Source organism: Ylistrum balloti, unplaced genomic scaffold, assembly GCF_031769215.1.
Source record: "Ylistrum balloti isolate Yb309-2 unplaced genomic scaffold, AGI_CSIRO_Ybal_v1 Utg369646, whole genome shotgun sequence".
NCBI lineage: Eukaryota > Metazoa > Mollusca > Bivalvia > Pectinida > Pectinidae > Ylistrum > Ylistrum balloti.
Window position 1 is genome coordinate 1,811,148 of NW_026781904.1, and position 17,652 is coordinate 1,828,799.

At 33.5% G+C, this 17,652-nt stretch overlaps 1 protein-coding gene across 1 annotated transcript in view; it reads left to right on the forward strand.

Moving 5' to 3' along the window:
• The window catches only part of LOC132555273 (neprilysin-like), a 32,052-nt gene extending 21,359 nt beyond the window's left edge, over positions 1-10,693 (forward strand). Inside the window, exons 11-22 of the mRNA XM_060219630.1 lie at positions 498-626; positions 977-1,075; positions 1,446-1,523; positions 2,996-3,099; positions 3,771-3,829; positions 4,140-4,191; positions 5,432-5,499; positions 6,385-6,518; positions 7,229-7,294; positions 7,671-7,769; positions 8,487-8,563; positions 8,804-10,693. Of these exons, the coding sequence (XP_060075613.1) occupies positions 498-626; positions 977-1,075; positions 1,446-1,523; positions 2,996-3,099; positions 3,771-3,829; positions 4,140-4,191; positions 5,432-5,499; positions 6,385-6,518; positions 7,229-7,294; positions 7,671-7,769; positions 8,487-8,563; positions 8,804-8,903 (1,065 nt within the window). The 3' untranslated portion in view covers positions 8,904-10,693. The remainder of the gene's footprint in view (positions 1-497; positions 627-976; positions 1,076-1,445; positions 1,524-2,995; positions 3,100-3,770; positions 3,830-4,139; positions 4,192-5,431; positions 5,500-6,384; positions 6,519-7,228; positions 7,295-7,670; positions 7,770-8,486; positions 8,564-8,803) is intronic.
• Positions 10,694-17,652: the final 6,959 nt, after the last annotated feature.

A 17,652-nucleotide genomic window follows, 5' to 3' on the forward strand; every position in this document is an offset into this window, starting at 1 on the left:
AGTTTTAATGAAAGAAAAATGGATGCTGAAAGTTAAATCGATAAAAAAATTTATGCTGCCGAAGGGTAAACATATGGTCCGTCCGTGCGTTTGTTCGTCCGTCCGTCATAATGTTGTCCGGAGCCTATCACAACAAAAACTATAAATGGTATCAACATGAAACTTGATTGGTAGATAGATCTCGATATGACAAAATACACTGTACATGAACCACAACTCTCTTTTTTTTTTAATAATTTAGGAATTATTGAAACTTGGTGTATATATTGGTCATATTAAGAGAAATTGCAGTATATCAAATTCAAGACATGCAACTTCTTAATAACAGAATTGTTGCCCTTTGATTAAAATATGTGTCCAATTGCGGAGAGCATTCATCAGTTACACTCATACTCTTCTTTACACGAACAAATTGTAGAATCAAACCAGTTTGATAATGTTTACATACTTTTTATATTGATTGTTCTTTAAATGCTATTTGGATGGACTTTTTCCAGGTGCTTACAGGACGTGTTGGAAGTCGTCCTCGATGGCAGAAGTGCACATCCTACGTGAACAGTAATTTCGGCACGGCTGTTGGACGATTATACGTCGAGGAGAAATTTGTGGAAGAAGCTAAAAATGATGTACGGGTCCATAATTAAACAATACTAGGATTTGTACCATGTTAATTATTAAATCTGTATTCATTCATTTGTTCGTATTTACATATAATATCGAGTATGGTGAGATCCATTTTGTGTCCTTTATTCAAACTGACATCTATCTAGGACTGTCCATTGATGATGTTTATGTATATTGTGATTGAGATTTTACTATCTAACTTGATATGTTTAATTAGAGAATTACAGTAGTGTAGATGTATCGCAATGTCGAATTATCAGAACACTGGTCAGTTAAGTAGATACCAAAAAACAACACGGAACAAAAAAAGGCCGGATATTTCATTTCAGTGATAATCGTAATCTTTCTACAGATAAATTTGATGATAGACGGTATACAGAATGCCTTCGGTGAGTTACTAGAGGAACTAACATGGATGGATGACGACACTAAGACTTTAGCAAGAGAAAAGGTAGATAATCCCAATATTTAAAAGTATGTCCTTCAGATAAGAAAAATATGATGTAAATTTACATTATCCTCTATGTTCTGTCAGTCATTCTGATATTTGTAAGTCGACATCATTTCAGGGAGTATGTTAAGAAGGTTATTAGATGTCAATTGGTGCAATCAATATTTGTCTAGTAGTTTGTTCACGTTGCAGATTGTTGGATCTTTTCAGAACGTAATTTGAGGAAAGTTTAACATTTTTTACTGGTGATATTGACTTATTTCTATTTTCTGAAAAAATAAAAAATATAGTGAAATATCACCACTCGCTTTTCACCCTTTATAAAAATGGAGGATATTATTCAATATTCATTGAATGATGTCTATTGCAGGCTTATTATATGCAGAGAAAAATTGGATATGATGACTTCATATTGAACGATACATCGCTTGATGCTCGCTATCAAAATGTAAGTATGAGAAGTAAATTTACTTACGTTAAACTGAAAAATCAGCCTCGCCTATAGGACAATAATATACCAAACTATTAATTGGTAACCTATGGACAAAACAACAAAGACAAAAACAAATCCATAAAAATCTTTTTAATGTTTAGCTGTTGGTATTTGCCTTTGCTATCTGCCGAGGATGCCTATCATCTAGTTATCGACTATTTTAACCTGATATATACATATGGTATTTCATTCTGAATAATCAGTCTATTTGTGAAATTTCAAATTCAATTAAAATTTTTATCTTGGGCTAAGTGGAAAAAAGATGCAATTCCCTGAAATCGCCTAGTCATAGAGCATATTAAGTAGCTTTAGAATGGAATTCAAAAACTCGATTTCAGCTTTCAAGGACTGTTACACATGTAGACGTTTTACGTCACTTTTAATACATTATGCTGAAGGTTCTTGGAGAGTTTCTGTTCTATACTGCATTAATAATAGTCTCTTATATCAAGTGGTAACATCTGAATCTAGGAGGTATAGTGGCTGATTTTTGCCATTTCGTTATTTCGTCAATCCGCTGCGAAAAGACGAGTATCAAATCTGTAAATTCTCGTTCTTTCGTTTTTTTTTTTTGGTCCCGAAAAGACGAGAAATAACAAACCTTGATTTTCATTTTTACGCCTTGAAAAAACGATAAATAATTCGCGAAAAGATTGAATTAGCGATCTTAATTTTCGTCTGTTCAGGTTCAAAAGCATCGTCTTTCGGTGTTATCGCTCCGAAAAGACGAAAATTGCTAAACCTATGAGAGGAAACAGAATTTATGTTTTTGATTCTCGTCATTTCGCGTCGAAAAGCCAAATTATCGATATGGCAAAAATCAGTCACCGTAGTGAGGATATGTAAAGCTTAACGCACCACAAACGAAAAATGTTAATTACAATAACGAAACCATTAATGTATCGATTACTTTCGTGTTATGTTAATATAGTATATATATATATATATATATATATATATATATATATGAAAGTGACAAAACCATAGACAATATTGACAAAAATTTTACCAAGAAAATACTTCATTATCAACATTTTTTTAAGCACCATCCAATTAGGTGTTCTGTTATACTGAGTGGAAAGCCTCCTCTAATAAGATTGAGTAAATATAGTAACAGGTATAGCAGAAACAAGCAATGACCAGCAGGCAAAAGCATTGTAACTTATCAATACAGACACGCCTTTTCTGGATATGGTGATCTATAACTATTCTTAATACGATGGAGCGAGGCAAATGTGATTTTCTAACTACCTTAATAGGAGAGAGGTCTAGCAATAATTTCTGATAGACATTACATAATGGTCTTTGAGTTTCTGAATTTGTTTCACTTATCATTTTCAATGTTATTCAGACCACATTTGTTCCATTTTGTCTTTGTAATTACATAATATACCAAATATGTCCTAAAACAATTTTAATCTTTTCAGTATTCGATGAATGAAAACACGTACTTTGAAAATGTCCTCAAGTTACTTAACTTGTGGATAACTGGTGATTTTGGCAAGCTGAGGAAACCTGTCAATAAGGATATGTATGTTTCACTTTTGATGTAATTTCTCACTTCATGCAGCAACAATTCATATGATGGAAAGATATAATCATTTTTATTAATAGATATGTTTGGTAAAATAGGAAGATATTGCTGTAAGTTGATATATTTTCGTGGGTTCAATTTTCGTGGGTTTTTCAAAAAGCAATATTACTTCAATGACACTTGAATTTGTGAATACGCATCATTCACTAAGTCATGCTAATTTTATCAGTTTGTTGGCACTTGCATGAAAAAAGAGTACCAATGAAATCAGCGAAAATAAAATCCAAACGAAAATTAATGATTTCGCGTTACATCGTATATGTTTGGACTGGCATCAATTTGTCACCCATTGTTTTGTTACAGCTTAAATAATTGAAAGTGATTTGCCACGATTTTGTATTCACGTCTGTTTGTGCAAAAACTATTTTGTTAATGCATGGAACGTAAGACTATGACTTCAGGAATATTCAATAAAGCAAGAATATTTCATTTTAACTGTTCATTAATAATTTGTATTTTACTAAATTACACTAAAACGAAAATGTCAGAAGCATGATAACCTCATCTGTGACATTGTACCATTGTTATGTTCATAAATTGCCCTACTTATGATTTAATAACTATCAAAACCTATTCGTAACTTATGAAAGTTTTAACACCTGTTTCAGATGGACGAATTCACCGGCCACCGTGAATGCTTACTATAGTTCACCATACAACCGGATCAGTATGTTATTTTACATTACAATTTACCATATTTATACAATCACCATGTGTATTTTATATACTTTTATAGGACAATACGCTAGATTATTTAGTATTGGCAAAGTCACATACACTTGTAACAATATGTAGTTCATGTAATGTTACACAAAATGATCTCAATAGTATTTCGCATAAAATTACGATCTATGATAATGTCATACATAATATACGGCATGTTATATATTATATTATATCATATTATATTATATTACATTATAGATGGATGATATCATGACTTCCAATAATTGATAAATGTATTTCTTTTTTCAAAGTGTTTCCTGCGGGTATCCTTCAGCCTCCGTATTATCATAAAGATCAGCCACGGTAAGATGAATATTATCATCGTTTGATTAACATTGTTTATAGATAACATACAGACGATCCTACAGGTATTCACTAAAATGAGTAATAATAAGAGCGTAGCTCTCGCGCGAGGCAGGCTCCCGAGCGGAGCTCTTTAGAAGAGTTTGGGAGTTAAAATAAGAAAGAAATAAGAAAGAGTGTTACCTCTCTTTTCCCATATGTGTTGTCTTTCTTTTGGTGGTCGAAAACCGGAAGTAGTAATTTAACGACAATGTTTCATTAAACCAGACCTCAGGGGTGACAATCACTTTCGCTCTCTGCACCTCTGGCAAAGTTCACCGGCTGATACGCTTTTTTTTTGAAGATTACCATGGAGCTAAACCAAACTTCTAAGCCAATGCAACATACCGTTATGCGGCCTCAAGATTCGTTTGATTTATGACAAAGGATCAAACTAGTCTTTTTGTCTTGTCTACAAGGTGTCGTACATGGAACCTCCAATTTTGCCATGACATGTTCCAGAGATGCAGAGAAAGAAAGTGATCGCAACCCCTGGAGTATCGGGGATGGCTATTGATTTGCTTTGGCTACATTTAATATGATACCTCTGTTGCGGTAATCATAAATACAGAAAAAGCCACCGAATGCTACATTCTATGTTATGCTTAATAAGAAACACTAAATTCTATATACTGATATTTTTATTCGAGTATGACGTTTTGTAACTATATAAATAGATGTTGGGATACAGGACGTTCGTTTAGACATACGAAATCTATACAGACGTCAGCAAAAGAATGTTATAGTATACCCTCTAAATATCTTTGTTGCTAACACACATACGTGTGCATGTGTTATCAGTTTGAAAACCACACATCAAAATCTTAACGATTAAAACATGATATCAGTACAAATGCCCTCGAGTAGAAAACGACCGACTGCAATCGAAGATAATGTTACTTAACTTCACAAGCTCTGAAATATTGTGAATTTAATACAAGAATTATTCTTGAAATTCATGTACCAATCTTACTATCTACAAATTGCATATTTACTACCATGATTCTTAGTCTCGTTGAATGCTACTAACAAGGTGGCAGAAACCAAACTTTTTCTTTTGTTTGATATCTATGTCTTGTACGACAGGATCTTGACCTTATCTTGTACTGTTGCTGTGTTACACTGCCCAGGGTGGTTGATAGAATCCTATTGATGGTGTGAGATGAGGGTAACATATTGAAGCTATTTTTATGAATCACAGGTCACTGAACTATGGAGGGATAGGTAGCCTAATTGGACATGAATTAACCCACGGATTTGACGACCGAGGTATGCTATATGTTCGGTGTGATGTCCACAGTTTCTCTCGTACGTTATCTTAAGGAATGTTCAGTGAATATGTGTTCCACGCATGAACTTCAGCTTTCTGGTTAAAACATTGTGAATACAAAATGTCAAACTTATGAGTACAGTTATATGTACATGTGATCACGTGATGACGTGGAGAAGAGTTTATCGTAATAGTAATTGTAATTATATCACTCTAGAGTTTTAGCTACGAGGGAGAGGACATGATTCCCTTTTTATTTTCATCAGCTGATGTTATCACAAGTATTAGAAAGCATGTTTATCGAGTTCATTTGATTTCTTTCTTTCCGATACAAATCGCACTATTTAAAACTCATTAATTCACTATTTTACCTAAAAGCTGAATACATCAGTGTGATAAGTGTCTCGTAGAGGAGATGCATATTCTATTGTCAATTCCATAAATAGGTTTGGTTATATTACCTGCAAGTACTTTTTAAAAAAAAATTTTCGTGCCAATACGATAGGAGGTTTAATTACTACATCTGGAGAATGAATAGTTTCCCAGGCGATAAAAAGTTATGTTTTTCGGTGTTAAAAATCGTTTGGATTATACCTATAACTTAAAGCATAAATGATGGGTTGTTAATGTATATCATTGAACAGAGTTAAATTTTCTGTATAAATTTTATTTTCGAATGACTTTTTTTCAAACTCGCAAATTGCGCCAAAAACGACCCATCAAAAATAACAACATGAATTTCTAATGAGGAGTGAAATTTAAAACAACTGCGTTCTTATAAAAACCTAATTCCTTTTACGCGTGTCGTTTCACTAAATAAATGATATGCTTGTTATCATGAGGTTGTTTGCTTTATTGCCGTAATAACTGTATTTTTCTTGCAGGGCGTCAGTATGATAAGTTAGGAAACCTCAACCAATGGTGGAATGATGACGTCATCGATAACTTTATCAATACCTCAGACTGTTTCATTCAGCAGTATGACAAATACTCCTACCCGGAGGCCGGTGGTAAATATGTAAGTCAAAATTTTGTGCTTCGTAACATCACTTAACCTCCAAAATTGTATGTGAGGAAAGACATCACATTGTTTAGGATGAGACGAGACATAGTATGCATTGAAATGAACATTCGTATAAAACCTTGGAAACCTTGTTTGATCGTTCATTTTTATAACCAAGTCAATGCAGATGGATTAAGATTATGGGGAAGTTTTGCAGTGATCTCACTGAGTTATTCTATTTCCTTGTCTGGCATGGAGCTGGACGTGTTTGATGCTTTTTAGTTTGCCTGTTCGTTTGAGAACCTGACATTAATTACTTCGGTTGACGAAGATTTACATGGCGGGTGTCGTCGATGCAGCAGAAGACACTTATCCTTCCGGAACACCTGGTTTTATTCTCCTTGTACTTTTTCAGGAGTATCTGTGTAAATCTTACTTCTGTACATATTTTGTCCTTATTTTATTGAGTTCATTGCTGACAAAGATATGAAGAACAGTTATAATTATCTAATAACACATGATACGTTATCTTTTCATTGACATTTATGTATGTAATTCGTTCCCACTTCACATGGGGTTGTTTCAGCGAATTTTGTATTGAAACATCAGCGCGAAGGTGAAAAAACAAAATCTGTAATTTAATTTTAAAGTAGGTTGACTTTAAGTGGACATATATTTCTGTGTTAAGTAAAAATTCTTTACATCGATATTTATTTACATTACAGATGGACGGGTACCAGACTTTGGGCGAAAATATTGCTGACAACGGAGGACTTAAACAAGCTTTTAAGGTTCTCGTTTTGTTCTGATATTTTATTTCAATAATTACAATGGATGACAAAATAAGATCCCCTTTTCATCAAAACTGATTCAATAGCTCAGAAAAAGCAGATGAATGACCATTTTCATATTTTGTTAAATGTTTTATATAAACGTTAGATACACATAATATAACGCCTCCAATTCTTTCAAAAAAAAAAAAAAAAGATTACCACACAGTTTCGTGTGTCGTCATATCCGGCGTTGGAGTCGTAACATTGATATTGATTTCCCCATATTTTGATTCCGGATGTTACAACGCACGGAATACTGAAGCACTAAAACTATTTAGATTTTTCGAAACTTTTCTTTAAAATTGATGTTGTTTGTCATTTGTCGATCCGATAGGGATACAGGGCATGGGTGTCGTCGATGGGGAAAGAAGAACCTTCGCTTCCAGGATTAAACCTAACACACAACCAACTATTCTTTGTCAACTTTGCACAGGTATGTAACACAAAAATATGTACTATCATAAAGACTGCTTCTTTGACTTTGTAATCATATAGAACATTTTATTTATGTTGGTAATGTATATAGAATAGAAGTTCTTATAACACAACCAGTAGAAGATAGCCACTGCAGTGAACACACCTAGGATGTGCTGCAAGCTCCACAAAAAGTGCAATACATTACAGCCTGTACTGGATTATACTGGCTCCAGTGGTTACAATGTCTTCAGGTCACTAGAAGACATTCTCGTACCTTTGGTGGGAAAATCTGAACATCAATTGAAAAACTCGACAGACCTTGCAGAAAGTATGTCCACGGTCCAAAACCGTCAGGGATTCATTTTGCACGATGTAATGTCTCTTTACACCAACTCACCCACTGACAAAGCACTTTGTATCAGTCGGAGCCACCTAAAGCAAGACCGGTCATGGCGAAAGAACACCAGTCTCACCATCCAAGACTTAATGGATTTCCTGTAATGTTATCGAATACAGAGAATCTTACTAGAATGTTGTCAAATACATTACATGTTATTAGTATGTTACTGAATAAATGAACTCTTACTAGAATGTTGTCAAATACATGCAATTTTACTAGAATGTTGCCCAATATATAGTCTTACTAGAATGTTGCCGAATACATGGAATTTTACTGGAGTGAACATGTTTTTGTTTTTAGTTCCATATTATAATGTCGTTGTTTATGTTACAGATCCGATGTAGTAATCATAGAAAGGCTGACGCTATTCATCATATTCTGACCGGCGCACACAGTCCGCCAAGATTTAGGTCTGTCATTTAATTTTGTAAATAATCTATTTCTTACAATAACGAAATGATTATTAACCTCCGTTAATGGGTTATCAATCTCTATATCAAAGTTTACAATGTTGTTTGCTTATCCTTGTCACGAATTCTGTGAAAAAGAATAACACAATGATAAACCCTTGTTGATCATTGATGAACTGCTACAGCAGCGTAAACAAGAGTTTCAAAAATTGTTACCAAACTTTTCTCTTATCGTTACAGAGTAATTGGAACTCTTCAGAATATGAAGGAATTTTCCGATACCTACAAGTGCCCTGTAGGAAGTTATATGAACCCGGTACACAAATGTCGGCTATGGTAGACGTGTTTACTACTTGTGAGAGACGCTTTAATTAACAATTAACTATGAAGGTGCGATAGACGTCTTAATGAGTTATGACAAACGTTATAGGTAACGTTATATTTGGTTGCTATGGGTAACGATGATATTAGTTGGCATGGGTTACGAATATATTGGCTGCTATCGATGTGAGTAAAGGTGATATCAGTAACGTTGATATTGGTCTCTTTTGGTTACGGTAAAATTAGTTGTAATGTGTAACCATGACGTAAGCTGATATGGCATTGTAGATGTTATTGTCTGTCAAAAGTACATGTAATTTTTTGGTAATGAAATCGTTGTATACTTTATAATTTTGACCACAAACGAAACAATTATGAGGGTCAACGATTGCTATTATTTTCTTGAATACAATTTTCTTATTATAAATGTTTGTATTTCACACTAAAACCAAGTATGGATAAATTCATTGTCGACTACTTGGAATGGGCTGTGTAATGTTAATGCCATAAAGCATATGTTTTGTCGTTTTGTTAACATATATCACCTAATTGAAGGAGTGGATGGATTTTCTCATTTATACGTATATTGTATGTTAACTATTTTATGTATTTGTTGTTTCTAATGATGCATAACGATTTCTGGTATATGAAAGCTATTTGTTTAACGACCTTCTGTAAAGACACAGAAACAATTAATATAAATTTGTCCCTATACCACAGTGGAAATAATTTGTTGATGCAATTGTTGGTTACGTTGTTGCATACGTCGTTCTCATTTGAGAACGTGACATTACTTACTTGGATTGACCAAGATTTACATCGCGTGTGTCGTCGATAAAGCAGAAGACGCTTAATCTTCCAGAACGCTCGGTCTTATTTTCTTTGAAATTTCAGGAGTCTCCGTGTAAATCGGGTTTTCTTTATTGATAGTTTGCCTTAGTTTTATTGAATTTCATTTTGGATTTTGCTTATGTTGACATGTTGTTACTTTGTTCGATGACATTTCAGTGTCAATGTTGATTAAAATCCATAATTCTTATGTAAAATAATTTAATCCAACATATCTTTCGGACAATGTGGATATAAATTTGGTGTTTGTTACGTACACAGTTTGTATGTATAATTGTTTCGATAATATTATGATTTTAGTCATATTTTCTCTTGTATCCCTTCTCAATTGGACGGCACTTCAAATTGGATTCATTTTGTCGTTTTATTACTGTTTTCAAATCCAGTTTCATGTAACCTCATATTACATTAATATAATTCCATGACTTAGTAAAGAGTGAATTAGTAAAAATATGGACTCCGTGTTAGAATGTCTGACGTTTATCATATATTCATATATATTTATTTGGTGAGAGTTATTAATCATAATGTCCTGCAGCTAATCTTGAATTTGAAAAAAAATATATGTCATCCACTGCGAAATAGAAATATGGTACAGTTCCGTGGGATGTTTTTTTATATAAATCATAATAATTGAAAACAATATGTCTTACTCGGCAGGTCAGCTGTTTATGACACTTTATCATGAAAAGTATATTTGATAGATATATTTCAATTTTGACATACTTTTTAGACACTGTTTGAAATACATTTTTAATTTTAGACATTTTTTTTTAATTTAGATTATTTAATTAAATTTTCTTTTACCTGTTTATCTTAAATTTTTATTTTCAGATTGAATGTTCTCACAATCCCTTTCTGTCATGTTGTAAGAGTTCATTTTTTTGTCCTATGTACAACTCAGTGTGGTTATATACGACGTCATAATATGTCATACATAAGTTTATACTAATTCGTTGTAAGTTTTAATATGTCATAATATCATTATTTCATATTTTGCTAATATGTATATAAATAACATTACTTACCTTTTTTATATAGATATAATATAATATATATACATATATATATATATGTTTATGTACATTTGAGAGTGTTTCCTTCTCTTCTCAAGAAAAAAATGGTGTTTAGTTTACCTTAATGATTTATTTCAATATTTTAGATAGTTTTGTACATTAATAAATTACATCATCGAAAAATGTGCGTGTTTATTAAATAACTATAAAGATCATTGATTTTCATGGGGGTATATATATCTCAAAGAGATGAAATACCATTACAAAAAACAAAACAAAAACCCCATGGAAACTGAGCCCCTCGACAATATACGACTTTACAATATAATTCACTAGAATCAAGATCATTCATCATGATCATATTTTATATAAATATGTATTTCCAATAAACTAATCGATGTTCTTCCATCGGAAATAAAAACTAGCCGGATTTTGTTTTTTCTTCTTTACTGTCCAAAGAATCATTATCTTGACTTTTTTTATCATTATTTAAATGTGGTCACTTATAACAAATTATACGGTATTTGTAGACTGCAGAGCACGATCTGTAAACAAACACGAGCCCGTGTACATTCAAGATTGGGTGTCAATATGTTTTACAATATGAAGGCAAGCACAGTTTCCCAAATATACCCACGTGATCGTTTCTCACGAAAAGCGTTCAATCGTTTCTGTTTTTCATCTTTATGTATATCTCTTCAACATAAATAGAGAATACACGTTCAGTGTCTTAAAATAAAAGCAGTATTTTCGCAAGGGTGATGAAAGACACATGAGCCACTTTTGCTTTTTGCCCCAAACCAAAATGCAGCTTATATCCCAAGACTCTGACCATGTATTCTATTTTTCCTGGAACATGGATTGAATGTCAGACCATCAAACTTTCAACAGTTTTCTAGTTAATCTTTGTTTACTTATCATTAACGCTAAATTTTGTCTGATGACTTACGCCAAAGTAGTTACTCCGCGCAGAAATGTAGTTCCAAACTTCAACAGATATGACAGCGACTTTATGAATTTTCTCAAATAAACTTGTTACAACATATAAAATCGCTTATTTCAACACTTATTTATGTTATTAAATGCAATTTGAATTATAAGCAGAAATTAATTCTGTCGAATTCACGCACGTGTTTTCCATCACTACCGAATACAGCAAAAACGTGTCAGCGCCATATGCAGAATAAAAGACAATATCTCATGACTTTAGAATATCAGATTCTTACCTCTGACATTAGCATTACATACATGTATTAGCAAACCAAAAGCAACGTAACAAAAACAATGTCGAAGCATTTTATTTAAGCTTATAATTACAACTAAAAAAAAATATATATAAGGCGTATATAACAATTCAAAAATATAGTTATATAAGGTGCAAATTCATTTGGTCTTTGATTAGATCTACTTCCGGTCAAACCCGATTTTCATATATCCGTAAGTCTAATGTGACAACAAAACTCATTTTTATACCAGAAATTAGTAGTCTTGATATCTTTCTAAACCAACTCGATCTGTGTTGGAACAATCAAAATTTAAACCAAAGTTTCTGCTCGGGGTTTAATTTCAATTTCATATTCGGAATAACACAACATTCATGTGCAAAACATTTTCAATTCGAATATACATTTTGGATTGAAAAACGATTCTAATAATAATTAATGATGTTTCAGTGCAAGGTACATCTCTCGAGATCTACAGATTTCTGGAATGCTTACATCTTTGTTTCTTAACATCATGTCCCTGTCTGTCTAAATCGGTAAATCCGAGTCACAGGGCCGGTTGTAACGTCGAAAATGGAACCCGGGTCCGTATTCAACGAGGGTCAGTTTTCAACGTTACGCCGTAAACGAGATTAATAAATTCGTTATGAATTACGTAACAGTAATAATTACAGGATTCCTCCTTTCAGAGTGTTTCTTACTAACTCTTCTTTTCTACCATGTTCACTAACTTACTTTAAAATTGGAAACCGCAAACTTAATATGCTTTTTGTATTACACTAATTATTATTATTGAGTATTAATATAATACAAAATATTACTGCTTTGATGAGAAAAAAAAACATAAAATTTCTACACTTCAATAAATTAACAATTTTCTATTTTCAAAATTTACTTTTTTCTCTTACAAAATAACATTGTTGATATTTTTTTCCAAATATGTAATGCTGTTGTTGTTTGCTGCTGTTTTGCTGTTGTTGTTTGCTGCTGTTTTGCTGTTGTTGTTTGCTGCTGTTTTGCTGTTGTTGTTTGCTGTTTTTCACAGCTGTTTGCTATTGTTTTGTTGTTTTGCTGCAGTTTTGCTGTTGTTGTTTGCTGTTTTTTCCTACTGTTCACTGCTGCTGTTTACTATTGGTATTTACATTTAAAAAAAACTTAATTTTTGCTGTTTTTTATTGACAAATTTTAGCTTTTTACAGTTTTGACTTACAAAAATATAACTATTTTACATTTTATACTGACATTGTTTTTGCATTTCAGGAGACTGAGGTGAATTAACATCCATAAACATAAAGCTAGGTCACATTCTGGTAACAAAATTTGGTCATTTCCGATGTAATCTTAAAATTTCATGAGTGAAAAAACATTTTAACAATCGTACAACATTTTGGTTATTTGAAGCAACGCTACTTTCTGTTTGCTATGGGGTGGGGTGGGGTGGGGGAAATTGAGGTGAACTCTTCATGTAGTGATCAATAGTGCCCCTATCTCTGCGTTCATATGATACACTGTACGATATGTTGTAACTTAATCTAGATACTATCACATGACCATTTTGATATATCACACACCTTATCACCCCGAGAGTCCTGATATCCTTCGGCCTTCTGGCTGATATCAGAACCTTCAGATTGATAAGGGGTGTGATATCAAAATGGTCATATAACAGTGTTTTTATCCTATGTTTTTTTGTAATTAATCTTGCTTCACCATCTTCAGTCCTAGTCGCCATGCTTAGCTGTGCACGTTCGCGGACGACAGTTGCAGGTGTATCACTAGTGAGAAAATAAACCCGGAAAAGGCACCATCCGGAAATTTGAGTGGGATTCTAAATTATTTTTCGTACGAAAAAAAACCGCATTCGTTCCGTAACAATAATCCTTATATTCAAATCAGACAGTGATATGCGGTAGCGGCAGAATAGAAAAATCTAAGAGGTGAAAGGGGTGTGAAATCACTTTCTACGAAGTGCGACATCATCCGGGTTGATATCAACTTGTGGAAATTCAGGCTTATCTCACATACAAAAACGTTGTTATCAATATGATGAAAAAATTACACAAGCTTGTTATGCAGATACTGCGGTATTCTTTAAGTTTAAGGTATACCTTAAGTATACCGTATCTTTTCTTATCTTTTTCAAGTGTTGCATACGTCAATATGGAGGTCACATAAAACTTGTGATACAGTCTGCGCTATAATTTGCTTGGTCAGCATTGTGTCTTACTGAACATTCGTCTGTTGATGTGTTAGTGTCTATCTCACTAACATTGTTCTAACTTTCACGTTTGGCGAAGCATGAGAATCTATCTCACTAACCTTGTTCTAACTTTCACGTCTGTCGATGTGTGAGTGTCTATCTCACTAACCCTGTTCAAACTTTCATGTTTGGTGAAGCATGAGAATCTATCTAACTGACATTGTCCTAACTTTCACGTCTGTTGATGTGTGAGTGTCTGTCTCACTGACATTGTCCTAACTTTCATGTCTGTTGATGTGTGAGTGTCTGTCTCACTGACATTGTCCTAACTTTCACGTCTGTTGATGTGTGAGTGTCTGTCTCACTGACATTGTCCTAACTTTCATGTCTGTTGATGTGTGAGTGTCTGTCTCACTAACATTGTTCTAACTTTCACATTTGGTGAAGCATGAGAATCTATCTCACTAACATTGTTCTAACTTTCACGTCTGTTGATTTATGAGTGTCTATCTCACTAACATTGTTCTAACTTTCACGTCTGTTGATGTATGAATGTCTATCTCACTAACATTGTTCTAACTTTCACGTCTGTTGATGTATGAATGTCTATCTCACTAACATTGTTCTAACTTTCACGTCTGTTGATGTATGAATGTCTATCTCACTAACATTGTTCTAACTTTCACGTCTGTTGATGTATGAATGTCTATCTCACTAACATTGTTCTAACTTTCACGTCTGTTGATGTGTGAGTGTCTATCTCACTAACATTGTTCTAACTTTCACGTCTGTTGATGTATGAGTGTCTATCTCACTAACATTGTTCTAACTTTCACGTCTGTTGATGTGTGAGTGTCTATCTCACTAACATTGTTCTAACTTTCACGTCTGTTGATGTATGAGTGTCTATCTCACTAACATTGTTCTAACTTTCACGTCTGTTGATGTGTGAGTGTCTATCTCACTAACATTGTTCTAGCTTTCACTTCTGTTGATGTGTGAGAGTCATTATTAAGCTTTTAATACAACATCGTCATATTTAAATCATCATCATCATCATCGTCGTCGTCGTCATCATCATCATGATTTTCATCGTTATTATTAAATCATCATTATCATCATCATCATCATCATCATCATAGATCTGATGAAAATATAATACAATTGTAATAGATCTGATGAAAATATAATACAATTGTAATAGATTTGATTCAGTAGGAAGGGTTAATTATCCCCTAATGTTTCACAAAATGTTCATACCCTTTGTTTTCATTAAATGATCTCATTTATCCATTTGTTTCATCCTTGGATAAAGGTCGTGGATATCAGGTTTAGTTCACGCCTGTAAACCACTCCTAGGTTTCGTTCTTTGGTCGAAACAACATGGTGATGTACACATGCTTAGCTGGCTCTTTCTTGGTCACAGTCACATTTGTTTCACGTGACAATATATATTACGTCACCGGTTCTCAGGGTGCACGGTCCAAGCACTTGCTTTAAATGTAACTGACGGCAGAGTTTATCTGTGAGGAGTCAACGAAGTGAAGCAAACATATTGTAAATTCTTCTGATAATGATAAATCTTAGTTGTTTTTTAAGATTTAATTTGTTAACGTCTGCTTGAAACAAGTTAATCACTGTATCGGGAAATAATATTTCAAAATATGCATTAATTGAACGTGTAATTGTTTAAAATAAACAAAACACATTTTTTCAGTAGAATTAGGTTAACTGCTTTTCTACAAAATCCCTTAGAAACAAAACTATGTATACATATGTAGAGAAAACATTACATTCTTTTTTAACCGACTGTGCATTAGTTGTCATATGAAGAACTCTTTTTGGGTCAAGGACGCCGGTGTATCACTGACCGAACGATTGGCTCTAGGCCTACACGTGTCTTCGCCGAGGTTCCCGACCGATTTATTTCTTTATGTTTTGTGAAGATGTTACACCCGAAGCCACGTTGACAACCAGGAAACTAAGGAACGTTGTGCACAAGGTGATAATTTGACATTGACGTTTTTCCGTGTAAAACTTTTTACATTTTGCTCCAGGTATTCAATTCACAACCCGTCTGCTAGAGGGAGGTCTATTTATTTCATCACAGTGTCTCTGAGCACACAGTATCTATTTCCGGTAAGTAGATAATATAGCTTGTATACTATACTCCCGTAACATTGTATTAAATCGCTCAAGCTGTTATATATTGTATATACTGTAAACGATACCCTACCCATGCAGTATACACAACAGTTTTACAGCTGTTACGACTATACTGAATATTGTATGTAGACATCTATACTATATAAAAAGATGACTATGTTTTGCACATTGTAAATCAGAGTTGTAATATTAAATACTACACACATTTGTACTAAATATTGCAAATTGTAACAATGAATACTGTGCAAAGTGACACCTGAATATTGTACACAGTAACACTGAATACTGTACACAGTAACACTGAATACTGTACACATTTGTGCTGAATACTGTACACAGTAACACTGAATACTGTACACAGTTGTACGGAATACTGTACACAGAAACACTGAATACTGTACACAGTTGTACTGAATACTGTACACAGTTGTTCTGAATACTGTACACAGTAACACTGAATACTGTACACAGTAACACTGAATACTGTACACAGTAACACTGAATACTGTACACAGTTGTACTGAATACTGTACACAGTAACACTGAATACTGTACACAGTTGTACTGAATACTGTACACAGTTGTTCTGAATACTGTACACAGTAACACTGAATACTGTACACAGTTGTACTGAATACTGTACACAGTTGTACTGAATACTGTACACAGTAACACTGAATACTGTACACAGTTGTACTGAATACTGTACACAGTAACACTGAATACTGTACACAGTAACACTGAATACTGTACACGGTTGTACTGAATACTGTACACAGTAACACTGAATACTGTACACAGTTGTACTGAATACTGTACACAATAACACTGAATACAGTACTCAGTAACACTGAATACTGTACACAGTAACAATGAATACTGTACACAATAACACTGAATACAGTACTCAGTAACACTGAATACTGTACACAGTTGTACTGAATACTATACACAGTAACACAGAATACTGTACACGGTTGTACTGAATACTGTACACAGTAACACAGAATACTGTACACGGTTGTACTGAATACTGTACACAGTAACACAGAATACTGTACACGGTTGTACTGAATACTGTACACAGTAACACTGAATACTGTACACAGTAACACTGAATACTGTACAAAGTTGTACGGAATACTGTACACAGAAACACTGAATACTGTACACAGTAACACTGAATACTGTACACAGTTGTACTGAATACTGTACACAGTAACACTGGTTACTGTACACGGTTGTACTGAATACTGTACACAGAAACACTGAATACTGTACACAGTAACACTGAATACTGTACACAGTTGTACT